This window comes from Coturnix japonica, chromosome 15, assembly GCF_054131305.1.
Source record: "Coturnix japonica strain WE chromosome 15, WE-NBRP24, whole genome shotgun sequence".
Lineage (NCBI taxonomy): Eukaryota > Metazoa > Chordata > Aves > Galliformes > Phasianidae > Coturnix > Coturnix japonica.
In genome coordinates this window covers 14,386,637-14,413,019 of record NC_140677.1, presented here as the reverse complement: position 1 = coordinate 14,413,019, position 26,383 = coordinate 14,386,637, and the positions used below count along the sequence as shown (strand labels likewise).

The following is a 26,383-nucleotide window of genomic DNA, read 5'->3' as shown; positions in this document are numbered from 1 at the left end:
ATTTTTGAGCAATGTTTAAATCATACTACAAAGCCACAAGTCCAAGTTAGTGGCAGCATTGCTGGAAAATGTAACCATCTCATACGGTAATGCTTTTTAGTGCTTGAGGAAACGTACACAAACTGCTGAACAAAACCAAATGGAGACGTCATATTTTCCCAGCCCTTGTGACTGCTTTCCTGATCAGGCTTAACAGTTTTTCCTGGAAGGTTTATAGATAGCATTTTCCCAGGGGAACCCCAACAAAATTATATCTTTACATAGAAAGGCAAATTAAGAACAAAGTGGAAACAATTTTATTCTTTTCTGTCCTAAATGTTACTTTCAAGATCTGATTCCTCATGAAACTCCAATGCTAGATGTTGCTGTTTTGAAAAGTTTTTTCATTTACCTTAATTGCTGTTGGCTTCTCGTAGATGCCTCCATGGTGGGATGTGCATGTTCCTTTGACCAAGTAATGTAATAACAAATAACTTGCAGTGTACGCCTTCTCACATTTTTAGCTATTGGTTCTTAATTTGGATGCATTTTATAGATCTGAATCTGTTTTCTTGGTGCTACTTTGTGCATTGGCATCTCAGTACTTTTTAAGCTACTCTAGATATCTTACTGAGTTCAGGCCAATCGTACCATTATTTTCCAAACATTATAAAACAAAAACATTTCCAGTGTCCATTCATCCTTCCACGCTGCTGTAAATGCAACCCATGGGAATTCTGAAGTGTCCATCTGAGCCTTCTTGTTATGCAGATGAGGGATAACTTATGCATCCCCAGGAAAAAAATCCAGACTGACCTGCCAGAAGACAGCAAGGACAAAATGCTGGAGTCACAGATCATTCCAATGTAATACAGCCTCTCTTTTTCTGTGAAGCTGCAAGTTCCCCACAGTTTTCTTTGATGGGGGCTGTAAGAAGTAACTTTGACTTTTAAAAGAACAAGGTCTTAAGCATTGTCCCGAGAGAAAAATTATCTTCTCTGAGCAACCTTGTGAGGTTTGGGGTGCTGTTGTTTGGTTGTATGGTTTGTTGTAGGGTTGCTTGTTTGGGGTTTTTTTTTTTGCCTTTTACTTCTGTGCTCCAAAGAACCCTTTCAAATGAATTAACTGAAAGGGCTGTCAGGTTGCTCAGGAGGAAGCCCAAGTCATTTCTGTGTGTAACAATCATAGCTATTCGTACAGTTCCTATTCTTTTTACTTCAGTTTGAATACTCAGCTGCAAAGCATCATTAAAACAGAGACAAATTGTAGAAATTAGAATTCTATGAACACATCGTTTCAGCATACAAAGTTTTAACCGCTTTATCAATTCTTGATAACACAGGATCAAATTAAGGTCCATGAAGCTTTAAAAACTTTAATGGGAGAAAGACATTTAATCTTTCACTTTTACAATTAATACTGCTGTAGTTTAATAATAGAAGGAACACAAAATGGAGTGTTTCTTGTTCCTGAGCACCGAATAAGACTGTTTTCATTACTCGTTTCTGGAAAACCAGGCCTCTGGGAAACAAAACAGAAAGCTCATATAGAGATGATGAATGCAGTAAGAAAACAACAGCAGGAAAAAAAAAGGAACAGAATCCTTTAATGTGGCCTCATGGATAGTTACCAATTTTGCTGAAAACTGAATGGGGGAGTGGGTGAGGAGGGCTGCTGCAAGTGTCTTCTTTCTGCTTATTTTTATCTTAAGCTGTATTAAAATTAGCTTCTAAGTGGTTTATAACCCAGCAAGATGCACAACATTTGGATTTCCTAAGGGATATTTTCAGTAACTGTAAAACAATTTAAGAAATTAAAAAATGAGATTTTTTTGAAGTCCCAGTATAACAGACACCATTTCTGAAGGTGCTGCAATTGTTTGAACTACCAGAAAATGTACCACCAGCTTTTATAAACATAACTGTCTTACAAGATCTAATAATACAGCACCAGTATTAAGTATGCTGTCTTTTGAAGACTTGCATATCTCCATATTCACTGTCCTGAATATATTGGCTAAAGTACACAAAAGAACACATGAGCAGGGAGTAAAGGTGATGAAACCTCTTAACCTCATGCAGTGTTTGTGTTCAATTTTACTTATGGTTGTAATGCCTTTGAAATGTTATCCATACTATTCAGTTGCAATTCATTCTGAGCTATGTCCCAATGACACAAGTTTAAGGAGCCTGAGACTGTAACACTGTACATCCAAGTGCTCAGAAGCTAAGCTTACTTATTCTATCTAAATCATATCCAGTTCCAAAATTCAACACCAAATACTGGACATGAAAATATATACTTTTAGTATTATTTCATGGTATTATTGTGAGAGGTGTCTCATAAATCATGAACAGACATTTAGAATGGGAGATCAGGACGTCAGTTGCTCAAAGTACATCTAACTCTCAAGTTATTCAGGACCTACCCTTAAAGACACAGCAGAGGGGAATTTTTCTGTTTCCTTTCATTATAGATTGAAATGCAGTTACATACGTTCGTCTTCAGGCTGTTGGGTCCCTCACTGAGGGATGTTTGATTCACCTTCCCAGCCATCGTTATTCTTCTTCTGCAAATCTTGTTATTCCCTCACTGCAGGAGGGACCATAAAAACTTTCCTAGCTGCCAGCGTGTCCCTCCAGTACGATCCCTGCCAACTTCTCAGGTGTGGTTACATTTCCAATTACAAATAATTCCTGCATCTGCTGTAGAGACCTCTGGGAAAGCCCCATGATTACTTCATATCCAGTCACTTCCTTACTTCTCAGAAATTACACCACCTTCTCTTACATCCCACTCAATCTTAAATGACCTTCTCAAACTATTACTTGCTCTTAAGTCAGTTAATGTCAGTTACTTTCCCCATACTTAGAACTCTTCATTAAAATCTCTTTCAGCCTCTGCCTTTCTGGTCAAAGTTTTCACCACAACTGCAGACATTCAGGTCCCATAAAAAAACAGGGAAGATGAAAACACTCGTACAATGGCAACAATACAACCCAGCTTCTCTTATTCACAGACCAAAATAAATGTTTTGGGTTGTTTTTTTTTGTTGTTGTTCTTTTTCCTCAGTCCTCACACTCTCAAGAATGAACCTTCAAAATTCCTCTGATTTGTGGTGAAATTAATTCCTGCTCCCTCTGCACTTACCTTCTCTTGAAACTCCCAGGTCTTTTTACATATGAAATCCATGTGTTGCTCTCCTGTCAGACTCCCTCAACACTTCTGACTTGCAAGCCTTCTATCTGTTCATTCTTATTCCACTCAGCATCCTGACAAACAACTTTTTCTCTCACCATCTCAGAGTTCTTTACATTTGCTCTTCCTCTCAGCTCTTCAGCTCCATTTTTCCCAGCACCATCTGAGCTGGGTCTTCTTAAAGCTGTAGAAAAGAGATCTTTCATAGTTCTCTGGTGGTAAATATTTTATGTTCTGGGGAAGTATGTCTAGACAATGGCAGTTAGTGCAGTTCCTGCTTCAAAATGGTGATTCTTTTGCATTACTGATGTCTTATATTTGCACTGACTCCCTCATTAGTCCCACCCCATTTCCTTTGATGGTCATCACAGATAAACAGCATATCTCTTCTTTCTTATCAGTCTCAGTTTTGCAGTGAACAGTGAAGTTCACTTCTGGAAGTATTAAAATACTTCCATGTAGTTCACTGACCTAGATCACCTTCTAGATCTGGGCAAAATCCATGAAGATTCCTTCTAAATGATGCTTTCCTTCCTCATCCACCACCATCCTATCTCTTACCAGCACAGCTTACTACTGCATCAACTGCAAGATCTGTCTACACTAGTGAGAAATTGTGTGTGACATTTTTCATCCGGCACAGACTGGAGATTAGATAGGCACAATTCGGTTAGTACAAATAATCTAACTGGGTCAGACGTAATAACATCCATAGAGTATATTACTGCTCATGAAATTCAACTGCTTTATCTTTTACAGTCATTAGTTATTTCCTAATATTATTGGTTGTGGTGTAGGCTTCAGTCACTTGTGATCCACATCCATGAGAAAAATCATAATGCAGAGCTGCAGATGACACACTGCCACCTTTTTCTGAATTGAATGAAAGACTGCAATTTCTCAAAAGCAAATTAAATCCTTTGTTACTGCAGAAATAAGAACGTCTATTGCCATTGTGAATAGTAGTCAGGGTCACTTATTATCCTATTATTTCTCATGAAACACCGGAGATACACATCAAAAATAGGTTCACTTTGGAACTAACAATTCCTCTGTAGAAATTACAAGTCCTTATAGCCCACTGAAGTGAACCAAATTCAGTGTTAGTTTTATCTATTAGAATAGCTGAATGAAATGATGACACTGTAAAACTGCTGTTCTCCCACTCTGCTGATCCACATCCTGCACTTTCTTTCTTTCTTTTTTTTTTAAAGATGACCTTATGTTGTACACAGATGTGGAATAAGTTTACTTTGGTGCTGTGTTTTATTTTACAGGTAATGGACTGTGCAATGCCTCTGATCGGTGAGCATCAGATCGAAGACAGGCAACATATAACTGAATTAGTTGTAAGCAAAATGAACCAAATGTTGTCCAAAACTCCTGTACCATCTCCTCAGAGACCCACTGCCACTCAGCAGCCTCAGGTAGGAAATCCTGGTCTTACAATAGAGTAACTTTTTCTATAATATTACACTCAACATTTTCCTTCAAGGATTTGGCTGGACAGCTTTGCAGATGTGCCCTCAGCTACAGCAACTCAAGAGCTTTCCAATATGTGTTATAGATGTGTCGTATTTGAATGAGGTGGGTGGATGTAATTGAGTAGTGTTGGGTTTTTTTTATGGTTTTGTTGATATGGTTCTACAAGAAAACCAACATCTCTGGATTCCATGCATTACTGGGTTTTGTATTATTTTTATTCAGTTTTGTCTACATAAAATGTTATGGAAGTTTAAATATCACAACAGTCTTTGCCCTGAGGGTATCAGTAAGAATGCTAAGATAATAATTCCTGCTCACGTGCTTTTCTGAGACCTTAATTAAATGATCATCTTTTTCTGTGCTACAATTCAGGACAATACCTCTGAAATCTAGGAAGCTCCTGAAATCCCTTTAGCATGCTCTCCAACTAGTTTCAAAGACTGAAAAGGGATGATTTTCAGTTGTTTTATTTCACATTGTCTGATAATTAAAGCCTGTTGACCACAGAATTCTGCCCTTCGCTTTGCTACCAGCTGTCTTTCAGACTTTGGACATTATCCTCATTTCCATTTCTGTGTGTACAAAGTCTCTTCTATTGACACTTTAGAAAACTTCTATGGGTGCCCTTAATTTGTACAAGATTTTAAGAACATAAAGGGGCCACCTAAATGCTGAACAGCAGCTCTTATCAGGTCATAGGCTCGGCAATGTTATTAGCTTCAACTTTCATGTACTTCTTTTAATATACTAAAGGAATAAACCATGACAATAAACTACTAAGGACTGTACTACTGCTTTGTACCAGCACAGCTCCATGGTGATCAGTTGATTAACAAAGTAATCCAAACTATAGTATGGAAATAGCCGAGCCCAAATCCAGAATCTATTTTTACTGCCAGAAGGCTCCATACCAGGTAAACAATTTGAAAACAATTTTGTGGCACACCTCAGACAGACAAGTTCTTGAGGTAGGGTGACTAATCTGTTCTTCAAATATATCATCATGTTTTAAGTTATAAAAATACACCATCCCACATAAAAAAAAATTGGTGTGGCTTCTATTTCTATTGCAGCCACTCAAACCTAAGCACAAATGGCTGAACCACACACAATGGAGACATTTCCATCCAGTATGACTCAAGTTTATTGTATGGAGCACTGAAAAAGAGGGACAATAAAGGGAGAAAATAAATCACCCTATACCAACATGTGATTTCTTCCAGGACTGTAAAATCAGTCATATATACAACTGAAGCAAAGTGTCAAATCCAGAGTTGCCCAAAGTGTATGTATCAACATTAATCAAGATTTGTACCAAAAATAGACAGATTCACAGTGACTCAGATGCTTTCAATCACTAAATCACTAAAGGTGATGTCCTTTATAAGCACACTTCCCTGGACTTCAAAGAAGGCGATGGTGCAAAAACGTTTGTGGTTACTGGTGTCACACAGTTACCTGTTACCTGCTGTATGTAAATACAGGTTTTACCAATTTCCACATAAAACTGCCTACATAAAACCAGGTCTAGAACGAAAACAGGACAGGCAATATTTTTAGAAAGTTTGAAATTCCTACATTGGGGTTTCTTTAATTACTTCTATCTGTGGCATTGGGTTTGTCATGTACAAAACAGTGTTTCAGTTTATAAGTGCCCTCAGTGGTCACTACTGTTCCAATTAAATAGTAATCCATCAGGAAACAATGATTAGGAAAACAAGCCTTTGTTTAGAGCTATGCAGCCAAGTCTTGATGGAGGCGATTGGCCTCGGAATATGTTCCTAAGGCCAACAAAGTTCCTTCTGTCAGAGTGCCAGAAGTAGCAAATTCCAGAAATACGAACCTCAGACAACTCTGTTGTTCATGTTGAAACCTCAGAAGTGCAGATCCTGTGATCCTTAAACCTGTTTAATTTGAGATATCAAACTTATTTTCCTATTTGTTTATTTATAAACCCTGTACAAAAAGGTACGCTGAAAAGGAGTAATCAGTGAAGGTGAAAGCACCTCTGTACAGTTCTTTCTGTTGTTAGAGCTCCTAACGCTAAACCTACTCACATTAGCCAGGCTATACTCATAGCACCAATCAGCCCCACCTCCAAGAACAGGTAGCATATCTGTGTAGCTGTTAAGTTCTGTGATCTACGAGCTCTTTTTATTGTGTGTGGGTACCTCAGACAGTTTCTTTACACATTGACATCCATCAGTGACTATAAACAAAATGCTGCTACTTATTCTTTGCTACTTGCTCTCTGCATCTGCCTAGAAGTTCTTTTAAATCATAGTTCCCAGGCAGCAAACTGCTTGTTACATTATGATGTTTATTGACTTATTGTGACTCCATGGAAAAGCAGTCAGGCAGCAGCAAGATGCCCAAAATGTCAGATAATCTGACTGACATCGAGACTCATTAAGAACGGGAAAAAGCACTGCTGAGCCATTTACACACAACAAAACACTAAAAATACGTTTCAAAGGCCAAATTGTAATGTTAGAACAGTTCTCACAAGTTCTTTGTTAAACTGAAGGTTCGCTCCGGTCACTGCGGCGTTTTCTGGTTCCTTGAATCCCAGCGACACCTCGTGGCTTTCCTTGTCTTTGTGACAGCTGATCTGAGCTGCCTTTGGTACCGCAGCTGCTGCAGCTCACAGCAGAAACTGCACCGCCTGAAGCTACAGCTTGGGAGTACATTTTACCCGTGCAAAATGATCTCTCTCCTGCCGTTTCTGAAAACTCCATTATAATGCATTTACACCATTTAATTTCAGTGTTTTTATACATAATGTATGTTCTTACTTAATAGGTACATATATTTAACTGTACATTTATACGTGTGCAATATTTAGCTTTGTGTATTTGAACAAGAGAAGATCATTTTAACAAAAGGTTTTTTTTAACCTTTTAGTTATTTTACTTGTGTGAAAATGCAAGGAAAACAGTTGTTATGATTTTAGATCCTAATCTAAATGCATGGAATTAAGAAAAACAGAAGAAAATAGACTTGTTATGGACTCACAAGAGCTGAGTGCTTCTTGTTAACAGGCATGAGGAAGGCACACTTCATTCCACCTATATTTACAACAGCCAAGTTTAATTATCACACACAAATAATGATAGCATAGATTTTACTACGCCAATTTTGTCCGTCTTTCATTATGACACCTTTGTCTATGTTCTTTACAGAAATAATAGGGATCACAGCAGACTTAACTGATGGATTAAGGGTACTTTTAAAGAGTTCTGGCTGAGTTTTTTAAAACACAACTTCATTACACAATTGATTTATTTTAATTATTTAAGCTTGACTTTCAGAGAGTGAGATACTATAACCAAAGTTCACGCAGGAAAATAAATCTTATGCTTTTTGACAGCAGTAGGACACAATACACAGATGCTGAGCAGAGATTTCATTAAAAATACTGTAAAATTTAAGATAACCTATTTTAAAATGTTTGTTAAGATCCTGTACCAGTAGATGGAGTAATCACTACGGAGGTAAGTACGTATTGCTCAGTTCTTCTACCAGTGATGTGTACACAGTTGTTTTTGGTGGCTGTGAATGTACAGTGTACAATGTAGATGATTAAATCAAAATACCAGTAAGTGCTCATCTTCCATAGCTTGTTTTGAATTAGTGCATCACAAGTAAACAAGGGTGCCTTTATAATGCCCTTTTTAAAGGGATCTGGTGATACTTCATTTATAAGAGAAAAGACACTAAAGGGCATTTATTAGAATGTGAGGATTATTTGGTTAAAATTTTTACTAATATTAAGAGAAATTAGTGAAGACTGAAGGTTTCAGGATATTGCCTTGGTTTTGTGGGTTGTATTTCTGTTTGTTTGTCTCTAGATTTGTGTGCTTGTGCATTTTTTTAGTTAGTATTATTAGTATTGTTTTGAGTTCTGACTATATTGGATGTTTATTGTCACCTGGGAAGAATACATGCATGATAGCCCTGAGCTGAGTAAAGCTTGATAACAGAAATAATTGCCCACAAAAATACTTCATAGGAGAGAAAAACAAAGGGAAAGATCCCATAAGCAATATGACAGACTCCAGCATCAGGACCGGGATGATCGCAATGACTTGTATGTAGGATAGGTAAGTAAGGCAATAGCCTTACTGCTGCTAATTGTTGTAGTACATGAAACAACAACATGCTGGATAAAACTGGAAAAAAACGAAACAAGCATATTAAAATTACCACTAATTAATAATGTTTTAAAATATGTTAATAATGCTTTTGGTCAACACCAAACAACAAAATAATGTTTTTCTTAACTTTGTGACCATCTGTCTTCGAATCTGCCTGTTATGTTGGCAGAAGCACGTGAGGTCTATAAGAATTCTGAGACTCCATGGTGCCTAACCTCAAGAACACAGAAGATGTTTCATTCTTAAGTAATCCATGTATTCCAATACAGAGTGCATGTTCTCAGCAGATTTTTGGGAGAAACAGCTCCCGTGTCCCACAGACATTTCTGGGAGACCTTAAGGTGTCTTCAATCTGTTGTGTAGCAAAGCTCGGTCTTTTCAAAATTAAAACGAGGAAAACAGTGATACTATCACTATGGAACATGCAATTGTTGCCACATAGAGATACAAACATAGAGTCCAAGTTAGATCTCTTCGTTTGGTCTTAGTGCTGTAATTACTATCATATAAAATCCTCTTGGGTTTTTTTCTATTATATCATATTTTTCATCTTTTTCTACTATTTTGCTTATTTAAGCTGAACCTGATAGAATTATCTTTCTTTGGAGTTTTTTCCTTTGCCTCCTTTCCTTTCCCCACTGTGCTGGGTGTTTCCCTTCTACTTTTTTGTTATCATTCTCTGTCGGCACTTGACTTTCTTAATTTGATTTCTCTGAATTTTAAGTCATAACCTCTTAGGCAAAGCCATTTGGCTTTATTCCATGTTCAACTTACAAGGATTCTGTCCCTCTCCCCAGTAGATATTGCCATAGTTTATTTTGAATAAGGACCACATGGTAAATAAGCATTACAGTTTTTGAACATGGATAACTACCAAGAGAAATTACAAAAAAATCCAAAATAGTGCAGCTCATTTTCAAATATTCTTGAATGATCAACTGGGAAAAAATAAGCAGCCTCCCTGTTCCTCCGCCGCTCACCCAGTGGTGGATCAGTGCTCCATCTGCCCAGCTGCCAAACTGAAATTTCTTTTCACCTGTTCAGACTGTTCTTCAGTGTCTCCTAGCTCATAAAAGAGACTTCAGAAGGTTCTCAGGTTCCAGCAGGTCACCAGTGATGCCTACATATGGCTGTGTGCTTGTACTGTATCAGACAAAGCAAGGAAAGAAGCCAACGCAACCATTGGCATACAGGTCTTGCATTCTGTTTGAGCCCTGAACTTTACCCTTCTTTGGGGTATGGCTCTTAGCTCAGCGACTAGTCCTTTCCCAGGCCTTTTCCTGCTCCACCATTCTGTAACACTGATTCGATGTTCTGATAAACCACTCATTGTAAGACCAGACTGGAGTTAGCTCCATCTTTTTTCAAACCTTCTGTTTCAAAGCACAGATTTCAGTTCTGAATGGATCCAGTAATGATGGATCATTGTGACTCCAGGTTTTCACTCTTCCTGTTCTTGAAAGGATCCCTTGTCATCCCACATTAAGAATACCAGAGGAACTGATACAGCATAGCATCAGCCAGCGTCCCTGGGTGCCAGGGTTAAAACATTCCTTACCATTTCAAACAAGAGCACAGGATTTCGACACTATCAAGCTCTAAGCTAGAAATATCTATGTACACTGAAAAACATGGAAGGAACATTAACTTTCCAGTAAGTAGATAGCCTCCTAGATATGCCGTACCACTTTCATTTTCCTGCCCATCTATCTTACAGTTCTCTTTCTCTGGTATAAATATGCACACTCATTACATTTCAGTTCCAGCTGCTTTAGCACACAGGGAGCTCTCTCCTATCACATAGTCCACATTCCTTCCTTGTCTGTGGGGAGCAATTTTTTACTGGGAAGAACTGCCTGAAAGCTGCTTTGCAACAGCGTAGTTTAATCTTCCCTTTTCAAAAACTGAAGTTGAAATCTGGCTTCATTAAGCAAGAGCTGCAATAAAATCAGATTGCATCCTTGTCCATTAGAATTACCATCTGCCTCTGGAATGGGACCAGTTAACTTCAACAAGTGCTGCTACTTGTTAAGACACACTGTTATCTGATAAGTCAACATCCCATATTTTCTATAGGAATTTCATGTTTTGTGGTAGTGAGTGGGATATTTCTTTTTCTCAGCAAAATAATAGAAAATAGATCTGGCATAGGCAACGTGATGTCACCTGTTTCATTATCTTAGGGAAAATACTGAAGTGTGCCACTACATAGCAGTGAATCTACACTAAGATATTCGTTTTTCAGAGTGTGTGTAAAAATATTCCAGAAGAAAACTCCTCTCTAGGAAGAAATTAGTTATCTAACAATGGAAAGCACTCTGTATACAAAACATAAGCTATAGTACTTTCTGATGTTTAAAACCAAAACTTCTTCAGTGTATGATGTAAATACTGTTCCAAGTAAAAATTAAGCTGCATAGCTTGTTTTCTCCTCTTAGCCGTCATTTCCCTTCTCATTCAGAGGAAGCCTTCAGTCTAGCTTGCTCGCTGTCTAGTGCTTTACCACTACAATGTTATCCTAAAAGGAACTCTACTGCCTTCAAGCCTCTTTGGCTAAAGTAAGCTTGCTGAGTTCTTCCATGTGTTCTAGGTACAGACTCTTCCATCTGCTTGATCAGTTTAACAGTGCTTTTCTGCGTCTGATAGGCTTATATTCATCTTTCTTTACCAGGGGTGATGTTCCTCCATTGTAAGGACTAAGTACTTATATCTGAGACTTTTCATGCAATCATTCACAATTGACGCCCTACTTAAATAATCTAAATTATCTCCCTGCTTTGCAATCACATTTCTTCTTAGTCCTTTTGTTAACTTAATTGTTTTACTATTAATTCTTGTTTCCTTTATGCAATCTACCTCAGCTTGTACTTGGGCAATTCTCAGTTGATCCTGTTTCTTGATCTAAAAAATATGGCTTTCTTTTCAAATACTGAAATACCTACAGATGGCTTTCTTTTCAAATACTGAAATACCTACAGAAACTTCTATCACTGCATTACAAAGAAAACCAAATGAAACCCAAAAACAACAATGCATGCTCCAACTTTAGTTCACAAAGTCTTCAAACACAGCCAAATCAATATCAGTTTTAGCTGGGACTCAGTTTAGCATCTCTCTTGCCTAGGGGCTATTTTCCTGCCAGCTTGCTGCTTTTGCTTCCACCCTTTTGCATTCTTCTGATTATTCAAAATTCAAATATGTATGAATCTAATCTGCATTTACATAAACAGATAGAAAAATAAATAGTACGACTGATCAAATTCTAGTACAGCATGCTTTAAGAACTCTGTTTTACTCCAGCTTTACCTAAAAAATTCTAAGGAGATTGTTTCAGGTGAAGCGAGAAGTTCTACAGAGACATCTATGGGCACTTATATTTTAGACAGTAGCGAGGTTTTTTGCTCTGGCTGTACTGAACTTAGACAATATTCTAAAGACCATTATGCAGCCAAAGCAAATCAGCAAAGCACTGATTATTATACTCAGATCTGAGAAGTTAGTTTTGCATTCCTGAAGTATTCTTGGGACTTCTTGCTTCCACAAGTACAGTTGTATTTCTTCTAATAGTTCTGTAAACAGTAATTTCCCTTTGAACAGGAGAGATTCTGTGGCCATTACTACCAATATCAGCAATCCTTTCTCTTCTGGGAATTTTGATGTGATATAAAAGCTGTATTCCTGAAATGAAAGCAAAAAGGGCACCTTACCACTGCAATTACTGGACCTCACTTAGGGAATTTTAAGCCATACTGAACGCTGTCATTTCCCATCTCTGCACTACTAATTGCTGTACAGTATGGTACTACTAACTGGCAAGTCTTGAGCATCCAAATAAGAATCTGTTCAGGGCCATTTTCCACTATATAGTCCACATTCTAATCCTTGATTCTTGTAGTGTTTGAATTAAGCAGTCAGCAAGTTTGTAGATGAGAACTGCAGTGCATGAAAACATGTTTGTACTGAAAGAAACCAGTAGGAGGGTGAGCTTCAAGGCTGGGCAACAAAGGGGAAAAAAACAACAGAAAAACAGGAGGGGTGAAAACATCTGCAGGACAGGTCTAGTCCAGCATCTCTGTTCACAGGGGCTGTGCTGCTTACATGGAGTTAGCAGCTCTAACAATTACACTGGCACACCATGTTGGAGAGGTGAGGAGTAACAGACTGCAGTCAATTTGCCAACAAGTGGTGTTTAGAAGAAGCCTGGATTTTATTAAAGACCTTGGCTCAGGACAGCAAACAAGAGTGGTTCAAAGCCTGTGTTTAATATCAAGTATCAAGGCTTCTGACTGTCTGGGGAAAAAAAACAACAAAAAACCCTCTTGAAAAAGGCTGGATTACTACAGACCATTGAAAAACCATGAGTAAGATTTCTCAAATAGGAATGTAGTGCTAATTAGTCTTTTTGGGTCAGCCTGGGTGGGTTGGCTAATTAGCAAAAGTAATATACCTGTGTGATTGGCCTGGAGTGTGGGTGAGGTTCCTGGAAGCACCAGGTGATATCTGGTGAAAAAAAGGATGTGTGGGTGGTAAAATCAAGACAGCTGCAGTCAATGACTGGAGTGGGGAAAATACATCTCCAACAGAAAATGCACAAAGGCTTTAAACTTCCAGAACAGTTGAGGTGAGGATTAGCAAGCTTCTATAAGGTTTATTGAAAGCCTAATTTAGGATAAAATAATTTCTTGGTAAGATAGAAAGATATGTGGATTGCATAAGTGCTGATGTTGTCAAGTCAGTTAAACAGTGTGTGTGATAAAACCTGAGACCATTTCAGTGCAAGAACAAATGGCAGACTTGCTTCAGCCTCAAGGCACAGAGGAAATGGGGGCCCTACAGATGTTGTTTTAATATTAAAGCAATGTGAATTTAAAGCATCAGCTTCTTTTCAGTTTCTAAATAAAATATGAGTCTTCCCTATGTAATCTTTTAGTAGAAAATCAGCAATGTGTATATTCTCTCTGGTCCCTGTCACTGCACAGTGCTCCTCAGTGTATTTTATGACCTTCTGCAGGACTTAAGTCTATCACATGCTAACGGTAGTAATATTCTTTACAAAACGCTATGCGTGCTTTTTAACCAAGTCATGCGGTCAGTTCAGTCCTCCAGAAAGCTTTTGAAAGTCCTTAAAGCCAAGTACTCCCACTTTCCCTTTAAGGGCACACTCCACGTGTCATACTTCAACACCAAAGGAAACAGAAGCTCTCTGTAATGCAGAACACCCAAATGCCCTACGGGTGTGTAGAGGAAGGTGCCAGGTGCATCAGAACAATGGTGCTGGAATATGAAAGGAGTTGGCTCCTCTAGGGCAGCTTTTCAAGGTTTCCATTCTCTGTGCTAATTTCCCCAGTATCCAAGGAGTTACTGATGAGCTGAAAATTATATAGAGTGGATACCACAAATGCTTAATGTGTTATTAAAACAGGAATAGGATAGAAATTCAATTTTTATGTGTGGTTCAGAAAGCGAGAAGAAGAGAAATAAAACAGGGGAGTCTTTAAGTCACACTAAAGCATTTTAAAACTATCTGGTGGCAGTGCATCCTCATCTCTACAGCAATGTTTACTGAGAGCTACACAACTGGATCAGTTAACATGGGGATCAGATTTTGCCTCATTCATTTTGTATGTATCATTTTTACACCTCAGCTGTTCTCCTGAAGGTTGGTAACTATCACAACTTTTGGACTGTCTTCTGTCCTTTCATTTATGTAGCTAAAGCAGACAAAGCAATTTGGAACAGCAGCATTCAATAGAGCATTGTTGTAGTGCTTAGAAAGTACAGTTTCTAGATTGCTGTGCTGGAATTTGGATCACTTGAGTAATATTTATTGCTACAGTTCTGAGATCAAATACAAAACTATCAGAAAAAAAATAAGATTTGCAAAACACCATGTTACATTAATTTCACATTGACTGTTTAATGTGTTCTGGATTTTCCCTCTTGACAGATGGCAGCTTAGTTCTGAATCCTAAAATTGTGTCCAATTATTTGACATATTTCACTTTTTAAATATGAGAAATGAGTCCAAGACGAAGCTTGGATTCGAGTGCTAACATTCTCAAAGGGTTTTCTGCTCCAAGGTTTTGGTTCAGGCCCATCTTTTCCTCTGGACAAGTATATATTCGAAAATGATACCGCTGAATAAATTTACTGTTTTGAAAATGTAAGCATTACATGTGTTTCTAATAGCATGGCAGATGGAGCAGCATGAAGTAATTTTAATTATTTTCATTATTTATCTGTGGTTTTTGCTTCCTTCTTTCATTTTGCTTAGCAAAGTAGTTAACCTAGAGTAGAACATCTCTCTTCCCATTTACAGTCAGAGAATCAAAGTGAAACTACCACTGCTGTGCTACTGCTTCCAGAAACAAATGTTAGAAAAATACATTCTTTCCCGAATCACACAAAGGTGTCTGTTGAAGTTCTGTTCAGTGTACTCTAGAAAAGACTGCAGAAGTGATGAGATACAGAAAAGTGGTTCAAGGTGCTGGGAACTGAAGAAGGAAGACCATACGCAAATAGCGGTAAGATCTGAGAAGGCACTGCTTACATCCCAACCACGTGCTCTAAAGGGAAAACAAGTTGTTGTTTGGCTTTTTAACTCCGTTTTGGTTTAGTCTGGGATTTCTGTGTCATGACAGGCGCCAAATAAAGTTGAGAACGTTTTCTGGGATAAATTAAAATTGTACGTTCAGCCCCCAGCCAATAAAGAGATTTCAACTGAAAGTAATGGTAAATTAGTGGAAAACTGGAACTACGCTACTCTAATTTTCCTCTCTTCTGTTTTCAAATATATTTTCCAGAGTGGATCACTAAAGGAGCCAGAGCCAAACAAAATCCCACCTCAGCGACCACCACCTCAAGGTTGTTTACAGTACATTCTCGACTGTAATGGCGTTGCAGTAGGACCAAAACAAGTCCAGGCTACTTAGATAATTGAGACTAAAAGCAAGAGTTAAAACAAAAACAAAAATATATAAAAAATAATAATAATAAAGAAACAAAAACACGATCTTTAAAGCAAACATACCAGTTTTGTTCAATTTTGCATTGTTCAGTGCTGACCTGGACTGTGTTTTTTCTATGCAGTGTCAACTATACCGTCTGGTTGTTTACTTGTTCATGTCTGTGCGTGTAACGCTTACCTGCCTTTCTCTGTAAAACTTGTGATTTCAGGGCTGTTGTCAACAGTGTACAAAGAATGTGCCTCTTTAGAGCCCAGTGCAACTGTATGGATGGTTAGACAGTATTTCTTAAGTATTATATATCTGTCAGTGAAATACCACCAAGGTTCAAATCTAAATTCTTGGCTTACTCTGTGAGTGTGTGCACACTATGCTCATCGCCTCTGTGTGTGCGTGTGTGTGCGTGTGTGCATGACTAATAGGTAGGTGATCCAGAATATTTTTTACAGCCTAGGTTAGAATTTGCTAGTGAGGCTTTTTATTTATGGTTTTGTAAAGTTTGTTAACATTTGAGTTTTACTTATATGCAAGTGGAAGTCTAATATTTCAGAGACTCTTTAAGTGCGATACAGTTCTTCCCAAGGAATATTTAAAATAGCTTCTATTTTACATACTGGTATTCATATTTTTAGTACTTCTGCATTAAATTATTGGCTACAAAGCTATGTAAATGGGCCACCTATGTGCAATATCTCAGTGAAAGTGTGAGTACTTAATGTATCTTATTTCAGTTACGTAGTTCCTTTTGTTGTAGTTCTGAATTAGTAACATCTATGGAGATTTTTAAGTAAAAAATCAATGCAAGTATTTTAAAAATCTTACGCTCACCTAAGAGTTAAATCCCAGGTTATTTGGTGAGAAGTACCTCAAGGACTGTTAAACTTCCTGTAAGAGCTCATTTTGTTTTCCTAAAACTGAGAAGTATGGACATGGCAGACCAAAGTACCTTTAACCAGCTACAGGTCTCGCAAGGCAAAAATATTGGTGGTTTTCTGCACCAACTCAGGTCTATGATTTTAAGCCTAGAAATCTCAAGACAGCTATAAAGAAAATTTAGTGCCAGTGTTATCCACGTCAACAGGGTTTAAAACAATTGCTTAAAATCAAACGTGCAACAAGACTTGAGATGCCTAACAACAGTAAGGTTTTCTGTGGGTAAATTAGTTAGGATTTTTTCAAACCAATTTATAGTGTAGTATTACAGGAAATATACAAGTGGGCAGTTAATCTGCTCTGAGAACTCTAGCCAAGAGTCTCAAGCTGCACAATGCTAGCATACCATAAAACTTTGTTCTGAATGAGCCACGGAGCTCTAATTTGAATTGAGAATACGTACAAAGATGAGCAGCCGTTAGCTTAGTGTGAACAATTCTGCTTAAAGGCAGAACAGCTTTATGTTTTACTGCTCTTTTTTCCTGCAAACACCGGGGAGGGGGAGAAAATCAGTGAAAATCATCATTTTTAGCATTTGTTTTCTTTGTATGATCTGTCTGGTAAGATGAGAATTAAGGTATGCATTATTAGCTATTTCAGTGTGTGTAGTAAGTGCTACTGTTTACTACCTATCAGTAATTCACATGAATATTTTGCTTTAGTGATCGGCATTCGTCTGGGTCAGTGATCATTCCCATGATGGCATTGACTATTCTGTTCTATATTAAGAAAATTCCACATAGAGTCAGGTTCAAAAATCCTTACCTCCAGACACCATAAAAGTGAACCAACTATACTGCCCTGGGGTGAAGAAATGAATCTGATGATTGATTTTATTTCAAGCAGCTGGTATTTTTTTGCATGTAGTAGTACAATTATTCACAAGTGCTTTTCACACGACATTTGTGAGCTGTGTGTGCAAAGAAGAGCTGAGTGTTTCAGAGAGGATTTCAGCTTGTTGACTGTAAAGGATTTACAAGGGCACACACTACTGCTACATACTACAGACAAGAAGCAAGCCAAAATGTCTCTGCATGTAAGCATGCTTAGGTGCAATATTGTGGTAACAGGGAACAGATGTTTTACAGTGTAGGCTTAATGTTCAGTTTTGTTATTTTTGGTAAAAATTTCTTTCATGATTGTTGCCTTTTGTACAAACCAGCTGCAAGAAAGTGAGCAAATGCTGGAAGTGTGACAGCAGTATATCTTTTATGTGAAATCTCTTGTACAGCTTAATGTGCAATAAAAGAAAGTTATATCTGTCTTCAGTGTAAAGTTTCTGGCATTCAAGCCTGTATATACAAGTGGGGGAAAGAAACCTTTCTGTTTTTCAGAATTGAGTGAAAGGAGACTAATAAGAAAATGATCCTTATTAAGATGTTGCAAGGCCATGTTATCACCTTCAAATATTTCCTACAAAAGTGGTTAAAATTAACAAACGATGAAGGCACATTCCTTAACATACAGTACGTGCTATTTATCTTTCTACACCACAAAACACTGCTGTAACTGTACTGAGACTTCTTGAAGCATTAGGACGTGCTGTTCTCAGACAAACACACTGGAATCTCATAGAGTAAGTGGAAAACTATCTATAATAGCAATTTCTTTTTTTTAATCACAAATCGCAACGTTATTTCCAGATATGAAGATTTTCTCCATAGAGACTCAAATATGCACTAAATGTATGTGTAAGAGTAAAAATTGCATTAAATGTATGTGTAAGAGTAAAAATGCTCAAATATTGAGCATACTGTACAGTATTTACTGTTCAGCAAAGCTTTTTCCCTGACTGAAGCATTATACAAACCAGTCTCTGAGAATTTCATCCTGTCCCTTCCTCCCCTTAACTCTCGTGTCCCACGTGCTTAGTCATGTGCAAGAATAAAGCTTTTCTGACAACTGTCAGCCAAGAAAACCACATTCAGACGTCTGAAATGAGATAAAAGCAGCACAAGCACCAATATCTGACACAGCACTATTTCAGTCAGAAAGCAGTAAAAAGAAAAGCCCTCACTGATGATGTAGCATCTTTCAGCCACAGATTTCACAACTTAACTCTCTACCACAAGTGGTAGTTTCACACTTGCTGCAGTATTTTTTCAGCCTAGTTCCTTCTCAGTGCGAAGATCTCCTTTTGTTTCTTGCAGTGTTCTTCATGTATTTCGTGAAGGGGTTGAGTTATCGGACGATTTTAAATTAGTTTTGTCAATATAAGAATGAATTTAAGAGGAATATTACAAAAATAACTTCTGTACTTTGGAGGAATAAAATTGTAATAGCTACACAGAAAATAGGAGCTGTATTGCTGAACTAGTTGCTGTTGGTATATGCAGCCTTTTCTTTAGCTGGGCCAAGATTATACTGGCTGTAACTCCACTGACTAATCTGAAGGCAGTAGGGTTACCGCTGGGATAAATCTGGGACTTAGCAATTTTATGGATGCTCCAAGCAAGCTTCTAATGTACCAACTGTAGATTGTAGAATTGACTACGTTAAGCTGCAGTGCATAGAATTCCATAGAATTTTGCCTCAAAAGTATAACTATCACATTCGAGGATTTTTTTAAAGTGTTGGATATGAATCTAATAAGAGCTCTTTGATACTATAACATTATGAAGTTTTTCTTGTGCTGAACCTAGGGGGCCCAGTGCAACCCCAAGGGATGCAATCACAAAGCCAGGAGCCATTGCAGCCACAGCGCATGTACCCCCCTGGGCAGTCAGCAAAGCCCTCCACTTCCCAGCCACAGCGTCCACCCGGACCTACGACCCAGCAGCCACGTGCCCAGGCTCAAGGTCCTTCCAGCACCCGATTACAAAAGGAGGCAGAGGCACAGCCTGCACCACAACCACAACCTGCTCCACAGCCACAGCCTGCGCCTCAGCCCGCCCCGCAGCCCGCGCCGCAGCAGAAGCCTCAGTCTCACCCACAGCTTAAGTAAGATTTGCTTTATCAGTTTTCTAGTCTCCTCATTATAGTTACATTTTGTTGTTGGAACTGTAATTTGAGAGCTGGTTTGACATTCATATAAAGATGGACACACGTTCCCCAGTCTAAAATGAGGTTTCAAAGAGCTTACTATTGGTTTGTCATTAGAGTAGCATTAGTTACATCCTGTGCTATACAAGATTTCATTAGTTGTGCAACTTATGCCCCTGCTCGATCTGATGTGAAAAATCTTGATCGTTCTCTTTTCTTTCCCCTCCTTTTTATGTCACTGACTCATGATCTGGGTGTGCTATTCGCCTGCACGGAAAAGAGGAAGTCTTATCTGTTTCAACTTTTAACCTTGCAGTCACTCAAAGGAACAGATTCCAGTTTCAAAAGGCCTATCTCAGAAACAACCCAAATGAACAAGCCGTCCAACTGTTTACAGTAGTGCTCTGGTCATGGTGCACATTGCTACTGTCTGTACAGCATGAGTAACTCAGATCCTTTCTAGACACATCAGCAGGACTGGCACAGGCACCTGCCTGTAGCACTGCTGGAAGGCTGTTGCTCTACAGAGCCAGCTACACGCTGCAGTAACAAATGTGAACAGGATCAGTACCGTACATCCTCACAGAGCTTTAAATGAGTGAATGGAAAACATGGAGAGGGTATTAGCAGCAATTTGTTGTTTCTCAGCATGTTGACCCTGACACACACTGCCGCCAGTAGAGTAGCAGATACGTTGCACTTACTTTGATGAGGAAGAAGCCATCATATTTTTCAGTAGTGCAGATTCCCCCTTTCCTCTCATGCTTGTACTGGTGTGAAGCAATTCTGTGTCCCTGCCTGAACACAATTCAGCCAAACAGCCTTGTTAGGTGAGAAGATGCACAGATTAAAACAACAGTCAAAAAAAGCTTAAGCATATTTCCTTCTAAGAAAGTGTTTTCTTGCATTCCTGGGACAGTATATTTCTTTATTTTTTTTTATAAACATAAAACTCCAATTGATTCATCTATTATTTATCTCGACAATAGACAGCTCCATTTTCTTAAACAAGATGAAAGACCCCAAACCAGTCTGAAACTTAATTTGTTCATTTCTGATATGAAAAAGACCCTACTACATACACGGCCCCAGCTTTCCGCTTTTCCTCAAATGGAAAAGTAGACTCTGTATAAAAGCAGACGGAATGAATGCAAAGTTTAAGATGCAAACTGGAGAAGTGTAGTTTTTCTGACTTTCAAGAACTTTTAGGTCTGCACCAAGACTCAGATCTCCTGCCTGTAGGATTAACTCTATTTGCATGTGCATACTTTGTATTCACCCACATGCTGTTGCCTAACCTGTATGTACATGTTATTAATCTGTGAATAAATATTTAATTAGGCTACTTATTGTGTTACTAATCAAGTCAAGTGCTGCTTCCCACCCTCCCTCTTTCAGTGAGTACAAACAAACATTTATCAGTCTATTCTCATTAACACAACTATAATTTACAAAAAAACCTAAAATGCCTGCAGCACTGTTTGCTGTACAGACGTGGAGAAGTTGAAAACCATGGGGAGTATAAAACAACCTGAATAAGGAGAAGTTTAACTGTAGCCAAAACTGAAATCGTATTATTGTACTGAGAGAAAAATGAAATCAATTAATGCATCAGTGCATGGATATTTTCATAAAAAGATTGCAACTCGTTATTGTTCTGGATTTCAATTCAAACCCACCTTTTAAACGTTATTTTACCTGAGTTAGTTCTAAGCTTCAGACATTTTCTTTCTTGTATGCTATTTTATTCATGCTTGCAGAAATGTGAACCACGTGTACATGACAGCACTAAAAACAGCACAGGATTACTAGACTACCTGCTACCAGGGAAGCGCAGTGATACGTGATTTGGGGAGTTTGTTCAAAGATGAAAACTGTTGTTAAACCACCACTGAGTCTGAACATTATCTAACACACAGCAGTGGACCACATTACAACTTTAGGTCTCATTCTTCAAGATATTGTCATGTGGTGTTGGGTAGTGATTTGGATTTAGTTGGCAGGCTAAATTCTAATTCTAATTCTGAAGTTCTAATTTATGTCATCCAATTTACAGATATATTATGTTTCAGATATGTAAAAAAGCTGTGTTCTCTAAATAAAACTTGTCCTACTTCCCAAATCAAAGTACAGAAGGAATGTGCTTTATTACAGCAACTCTATATGCTGTATCTAACCATAGTACTTGTGTTGAATATTAATTCTGCCCAAATGGAAACTTTTGATACCTCACAGCCATTTTTTCTTTTCTTCTGATTTATACAAGCTATATGTGGATGGAAGTGGGTAGACAATATGACCATACCAAACATGTTGCATTTTTGTCTTGCAGCAAGTCGCAGTCCTTGACAAATGCCTTCAGTTTCACAGAATCCTCCTTCTTCCGATCATCTGTGAATGAAGATGAAGCAAAAGCTGAAACGATTCGAAACTTGAGGAAATCGTTTGCTAGTCTTTTTTCTGATTAGCCAGCTTCATCTAAACGCACATAGCACATAGTCTAAAAACCACGTGAATGTTACATAGGTTTTGTTTTCCCTGTGACAGTACCTTTCTCTCCTGTGCTAACTGTTGTATTAAGCAATATGTTAAACTCACAAAAAGAAAAAGAAAGCAAACAAAAAAACCCACAGAAGAAGGACTTTGATGAAATACCATTTGGGAACATGTATAGTGATAAACAAGGTAGAGCTCTATTATGGAAACAGAATGCCAAATTCTGAAGTCCTTATCTATTGTAATATTGTGGCCTTACTGTGACTATATTATCCTAATTGAGACTTCTTTGTAGATCTGTGTTAATAAAGCATTGGGTTATGGGTTTCTTCTTGCTTTACCCATTTCCAATGCATTGCAATGCATGTGTATTTTGTGTGTAAATGTTTTGTACTGCAAGAGTAGTCCTGATCTGTTCTTGCCTCCCAAGTTTAGGAGGTAGTTCACACTGACGTTCTTGTCAAGCTGCATAAATAGCGTGAGAAACTGAAGCACTTTCTTCCTCCTTATACAATCTTGCCATCAGTTGACTGTAGATTTCTGATGTATTGCTGAGTTATCATTACACTAAATTAATGTCATAAATAGAGTGTATATGTACTACTGTACTCCATGTGTCTATTTCAATTTATTTCCAAATTGTAAGCAGAACTGATTTCAGTTGCAAAGAGGATGCATGATGTTACCCTTATTTTTGTGAGCACCTTCTAATAAATGTAAAGTCCCACGCCGGTTTAAAAGATGTCTTTGACAAAGCTTGTTTCAACAGCAGCATATATTGTCTGTTTTAACTGATATCAAAAGGGCACTTCTGTCATTATTAAATGTTTGGACTCGAACTACAACTCTAAGAAAACAGACTAAAAAACAATTCCCTTTTAGACTGGCATTATTAAAAAATATAACTGTTAGGAAACACGTTCGCATTTTCTAAGAAGGGCTGTATTGGTTAAGTACTTCTCTAACTTGCAGAAACAGAACTGATCCCAGACTTTGAGATAACAGCAGTATTTTAATACTCAAAACTGAAATTAATCGGTAATCACTTGACCATCACTTTCCAAATGAATATCATGTCATTCTGCTTATCCTGAACTGCGTGCAGCAGTGTTCTATGCGAGGAAACAGTGCGAGCAGTGGAAACATGAGAAAATAATATATTTATATATATTTATTTATACTAGTATATCTGAGGTAGAAACAAGTTACACAAGGTTAACTGCTAAATCCTATGGAATTTATAATACGTTTGTAGAAACACATCTATTTGCCTCTGAAATTTTACCTTCTGTTCTAGCTCATAGACAAGTATTAGTGTATGAAGTATAGAGAAATCACAGTAACTTTGACTATGCACCTTCTCTCAGCAGATTTGGATTCTTTTGGACAAGGAGTCTGTCTTGGGCCAAGAGTCTGGCAAGAAAGCATGGAAACTTTCTACTCAAGTGATGTCACAGTTAAGTTCATACATTGGCATCTGATAGTTGCTGTAGATCAATGCTGTCCTCCAGATTAAGACTGAAATCTAGGGGCAGGTTTGCACTGCAGTGTTACAAACTATAAATACAAGGCACTGCCCTCTGAAGGATGGAATCTCAGTCTCTGTGATGGGCACATTATCTTTGTGAAACAGCGCTCACAGAAGCTCTCTTACTAAATTAAAGGTGATACTCTATTATTTTTTTACTCCCCAGAAAGAAACCTACAGTTCAGAGTATGAATTCTGTGGCAAAACAGCACTCCTTAAATATCGATGTTCCTATTAATTCATAAACACCATCAAAAGTGATTTTAGTTTTGTCCCTTTCCTGCTCCCCTCTGGGTTGAAACACCCTTCACTAGCAGCAATAACAACCCTGAGCAGTTCTATAGCCTTTTATGTCTGAGAAGCACTTTACTTTTAGATTAGAAAGATTAATCGAAGTTGCTAACGCAAATTAATTACTGCTACAGAGAAAGCATGGTAATTATGCATAGTTTGGCATGGTTCGTGATTAGTACATGCCTAGTTTCAGCAATATAGTACAATATGAACTACAGGTAGTTCATTAGTCCAGACCCCAGGTTTTGACTTGAGGCGAAGTTTCTTGCTCATATAAAATTCCCTCCCACCTTTTCCTGGGAGAAAACGGGTTTCACTGCAGTCTTTGTTTTACCATCTGGAACAAAAAAAAAAAAAAAAAAAAAAAAAAAAAAAAAGAGAGAGAGAGAGAAAGAAAAGAAAAAAGAAAAGAAAATCAAAAAGAGAGCAAGATGATGCAATCAGATCTGCATGGCGTATCCTCCCACACAGTGTACATAACACACTGCCTCCCCGCAATGCCAAAAGTTCTTTATATCTCCAAGCATGCTAAAGCGTGTCACATGCAAGCTCATGCATGCATTTGTTCCTTATGTACTTATTCACAGTTAAGTTTTTAAGCAATCTATAGCACATGTTCAGAATACCTATCAGAAAAAAATAGTGAAAAATCTGTTCAAACTCTTATTCTCCAGTTTGTATAATTTTCATTAAATACTCTTTTAAATACATGTGCGTGCTCAAAGTACGCAGTTATCCAATACAGTGCTATCTAGGTTCACATAAATGGTAACACAGAAATAACGTGAGTGTCTGAGGTTTAGCTTTGGGCACATTTGTCTAGACATGTGAGATGTGTACATCGTATGTACCTTTTGCATGGAGATGCAGATTATGATGCCATAGGTCACTATGCACAGTACTCCATCCTTTTTGTCATCTTCCACTTATAGATCAGTATAATATGAAGTCTATAATGCTACTTTATCAAGTTTAAAGATTGAGATGGAGTCATTTTCTGACCAGTAGGGCTGCAGCCATTCAAAACACAAGCAAATATCAAAGGATTGTGATTATGGATGAATATGGATGCTAAACTGGCTTTGCAACCACCACTAACTCTTCAATAAAAATTAGACAAATAGCACTAAGGTACTTTGTAAATATTGAGTGTAATTTGTATCCTTCCTCCTCCAGAAGAACAAAGTTGTTTATCTCAGCCAGTGTTGTCTCAATGAATACATCACATACAATGAAACTTATTTACCAAATTGAAGAAGTCATTGTACAATATCTGCATGTTGACGTGGCTGTTGCCATTATTTGGATGAATACTACAAATATATTTCCTAGCGAGTTGTTCATTAACAACAGTTTCTGGTGATGTTGGGTAGGATGCAAGTGGCTGAATGTACCAAACAAATCTACCTTTCCAGACATCCATCTTAATAAACAGGATCACCACAAGGCTGGGGGTTAGGGGTAGGGACGGCAACAATACAGGATCTGTGGGAGACCAGGGCTGTTCTAAATTGTCAGTACAAGGCCAAGCAATACATATAAACTGACCTAACGTGGCAGTAGGCATTACTGAGCTTCCTCTCAGATCAGGTTTTTCAGTAATCTTTTTTTAATCATTCAGGCATGGAGTAAGAAGCAGCTTGACTGAGCTCTGCATTTCATCTTCTCTGACTAAACAAAGGTACCTTGTAAGTCAGTGCTGCAAATAGTGATTTGCAAATTTTTATCACCAATAGAGTTTATTTCTCATAGCAAAAATAACCAGAAGTGATTATCGACTCAGAGGAGATTACAAAAGATTATCTAAAGTGTCACGAATGCCAGCACAAATGAAATTAAGTCCTGATGAGAATACATCTCCAATGTGGAAATGCTTTTTATTAGACATATGTAAAATTCTTAAGATGGTTTTAAAATCTTGTGTGATAAGTTTCAAAATAGGTGGCTAAAATTAGTTCTCCAAATCTCTATTCTAAATTTGCAAAATGATGCTTTCCTCACTTCCTTTCATTCCTCCTCATCCTCTAAGGAAGGTTATGCCTCAAGATAAGGATTTATAAACTTCTAGCGTACAGAGAAGGCAACTGTCTTCCACTGCTAAACCTGTGCTCTGTATAAGCAACGATAGCAGAAACTAAATGAAAAGTATAATAATCTGACAAGACTGAGAATGGATTAATTGAGAGCTTCATTATTTACAAGTTAATTATTCTCATTTTACTCACATGTGCCTCCTCTTCTCACCAATCCCCATCAGCCAAATTCCTCTTCAAGGATTTATAAGAACTGAGGAGTAACTACATATTTGTTTGAGGGCAAATCTTTGAATTGTTTCCATCACCTGTTATTGCTCTACACCTCCTTAT

The 26,383-nt window shown here is 37.8% G+C and overlaps 2 protein-coding genes and 1 long non-coding RNA gene across 4 annotated transcripts in view; 1 reads left to right on the top strand and 2 right to left on the bottom strand.

Moving 5' to 3' along the window:
• The window catches only part of TIMP4 (TIMP metallopeptidase inhibitor 4), a 56,153-nt gene extending 34,061 nt beyond the window's left edge, over positions 1-22,092 (bottom strand). Inside the window, exons 1-2 of the mRNA XM_015874776.3 lie at positions 22,005-22,092; positions 20,404-20,497 (exon numbers count right to left, since the gene is read on the bottom strand). Coding sequence (XP_015730262.1) covers position 20,404 — 1 coding nt within the window. The 5' untranslated portion in view covers positions 20,405-20,497; positions 22,005-22,092. The remainder of the gene's footprint in view (positions 1-20,403; positions 20,498-22,004) is intronic.
• SYN2 (synapsin II) overlaps positions 1-22,935 on the top strand; it is a 103,513-nt gene extending 80,578 nt beyond the window's left edge. For both annotated transcript variants that reach the window (XM_085516962.1, XM_015874777.3), the window contains 4 exons: positions 4,455-4,604; positions 15,623-15,683; positions 19,360-19,657; positions 22,032-22,935. In XM_085516962.1, coding sequence (XP_085373088.1) covers positions 4,455-4,604; positions 15,623-15,683; positions 19,360-19,657; positions 22,032-22,167 — 645 coding nt within the window. In that variant the 3' untranslated portion in view covers positions 22,168-22,935. The remainder of the gene's footprint in view (positions 1-4,454; positions 4,605-15,622; positions 15,684-19,359; positions 19,658-22,031) is intronic.
• On the bottom strand, positions 10,343-15,626 carry LOC146758375 (uncharacterized). Its single transcript, XR_014934851.1, has 2 exons — positions 11,792-15,626; positions 10,343-11,757 (listed from the first exon to the last, which is right to left on the bottom strand). It is a non-coding gene; the product is annotated as an uncharacterized LOC146758375 (long non-coding RNA).
• Positions 22,936-26,383: the final 3,448 nt, after the last annotated feature.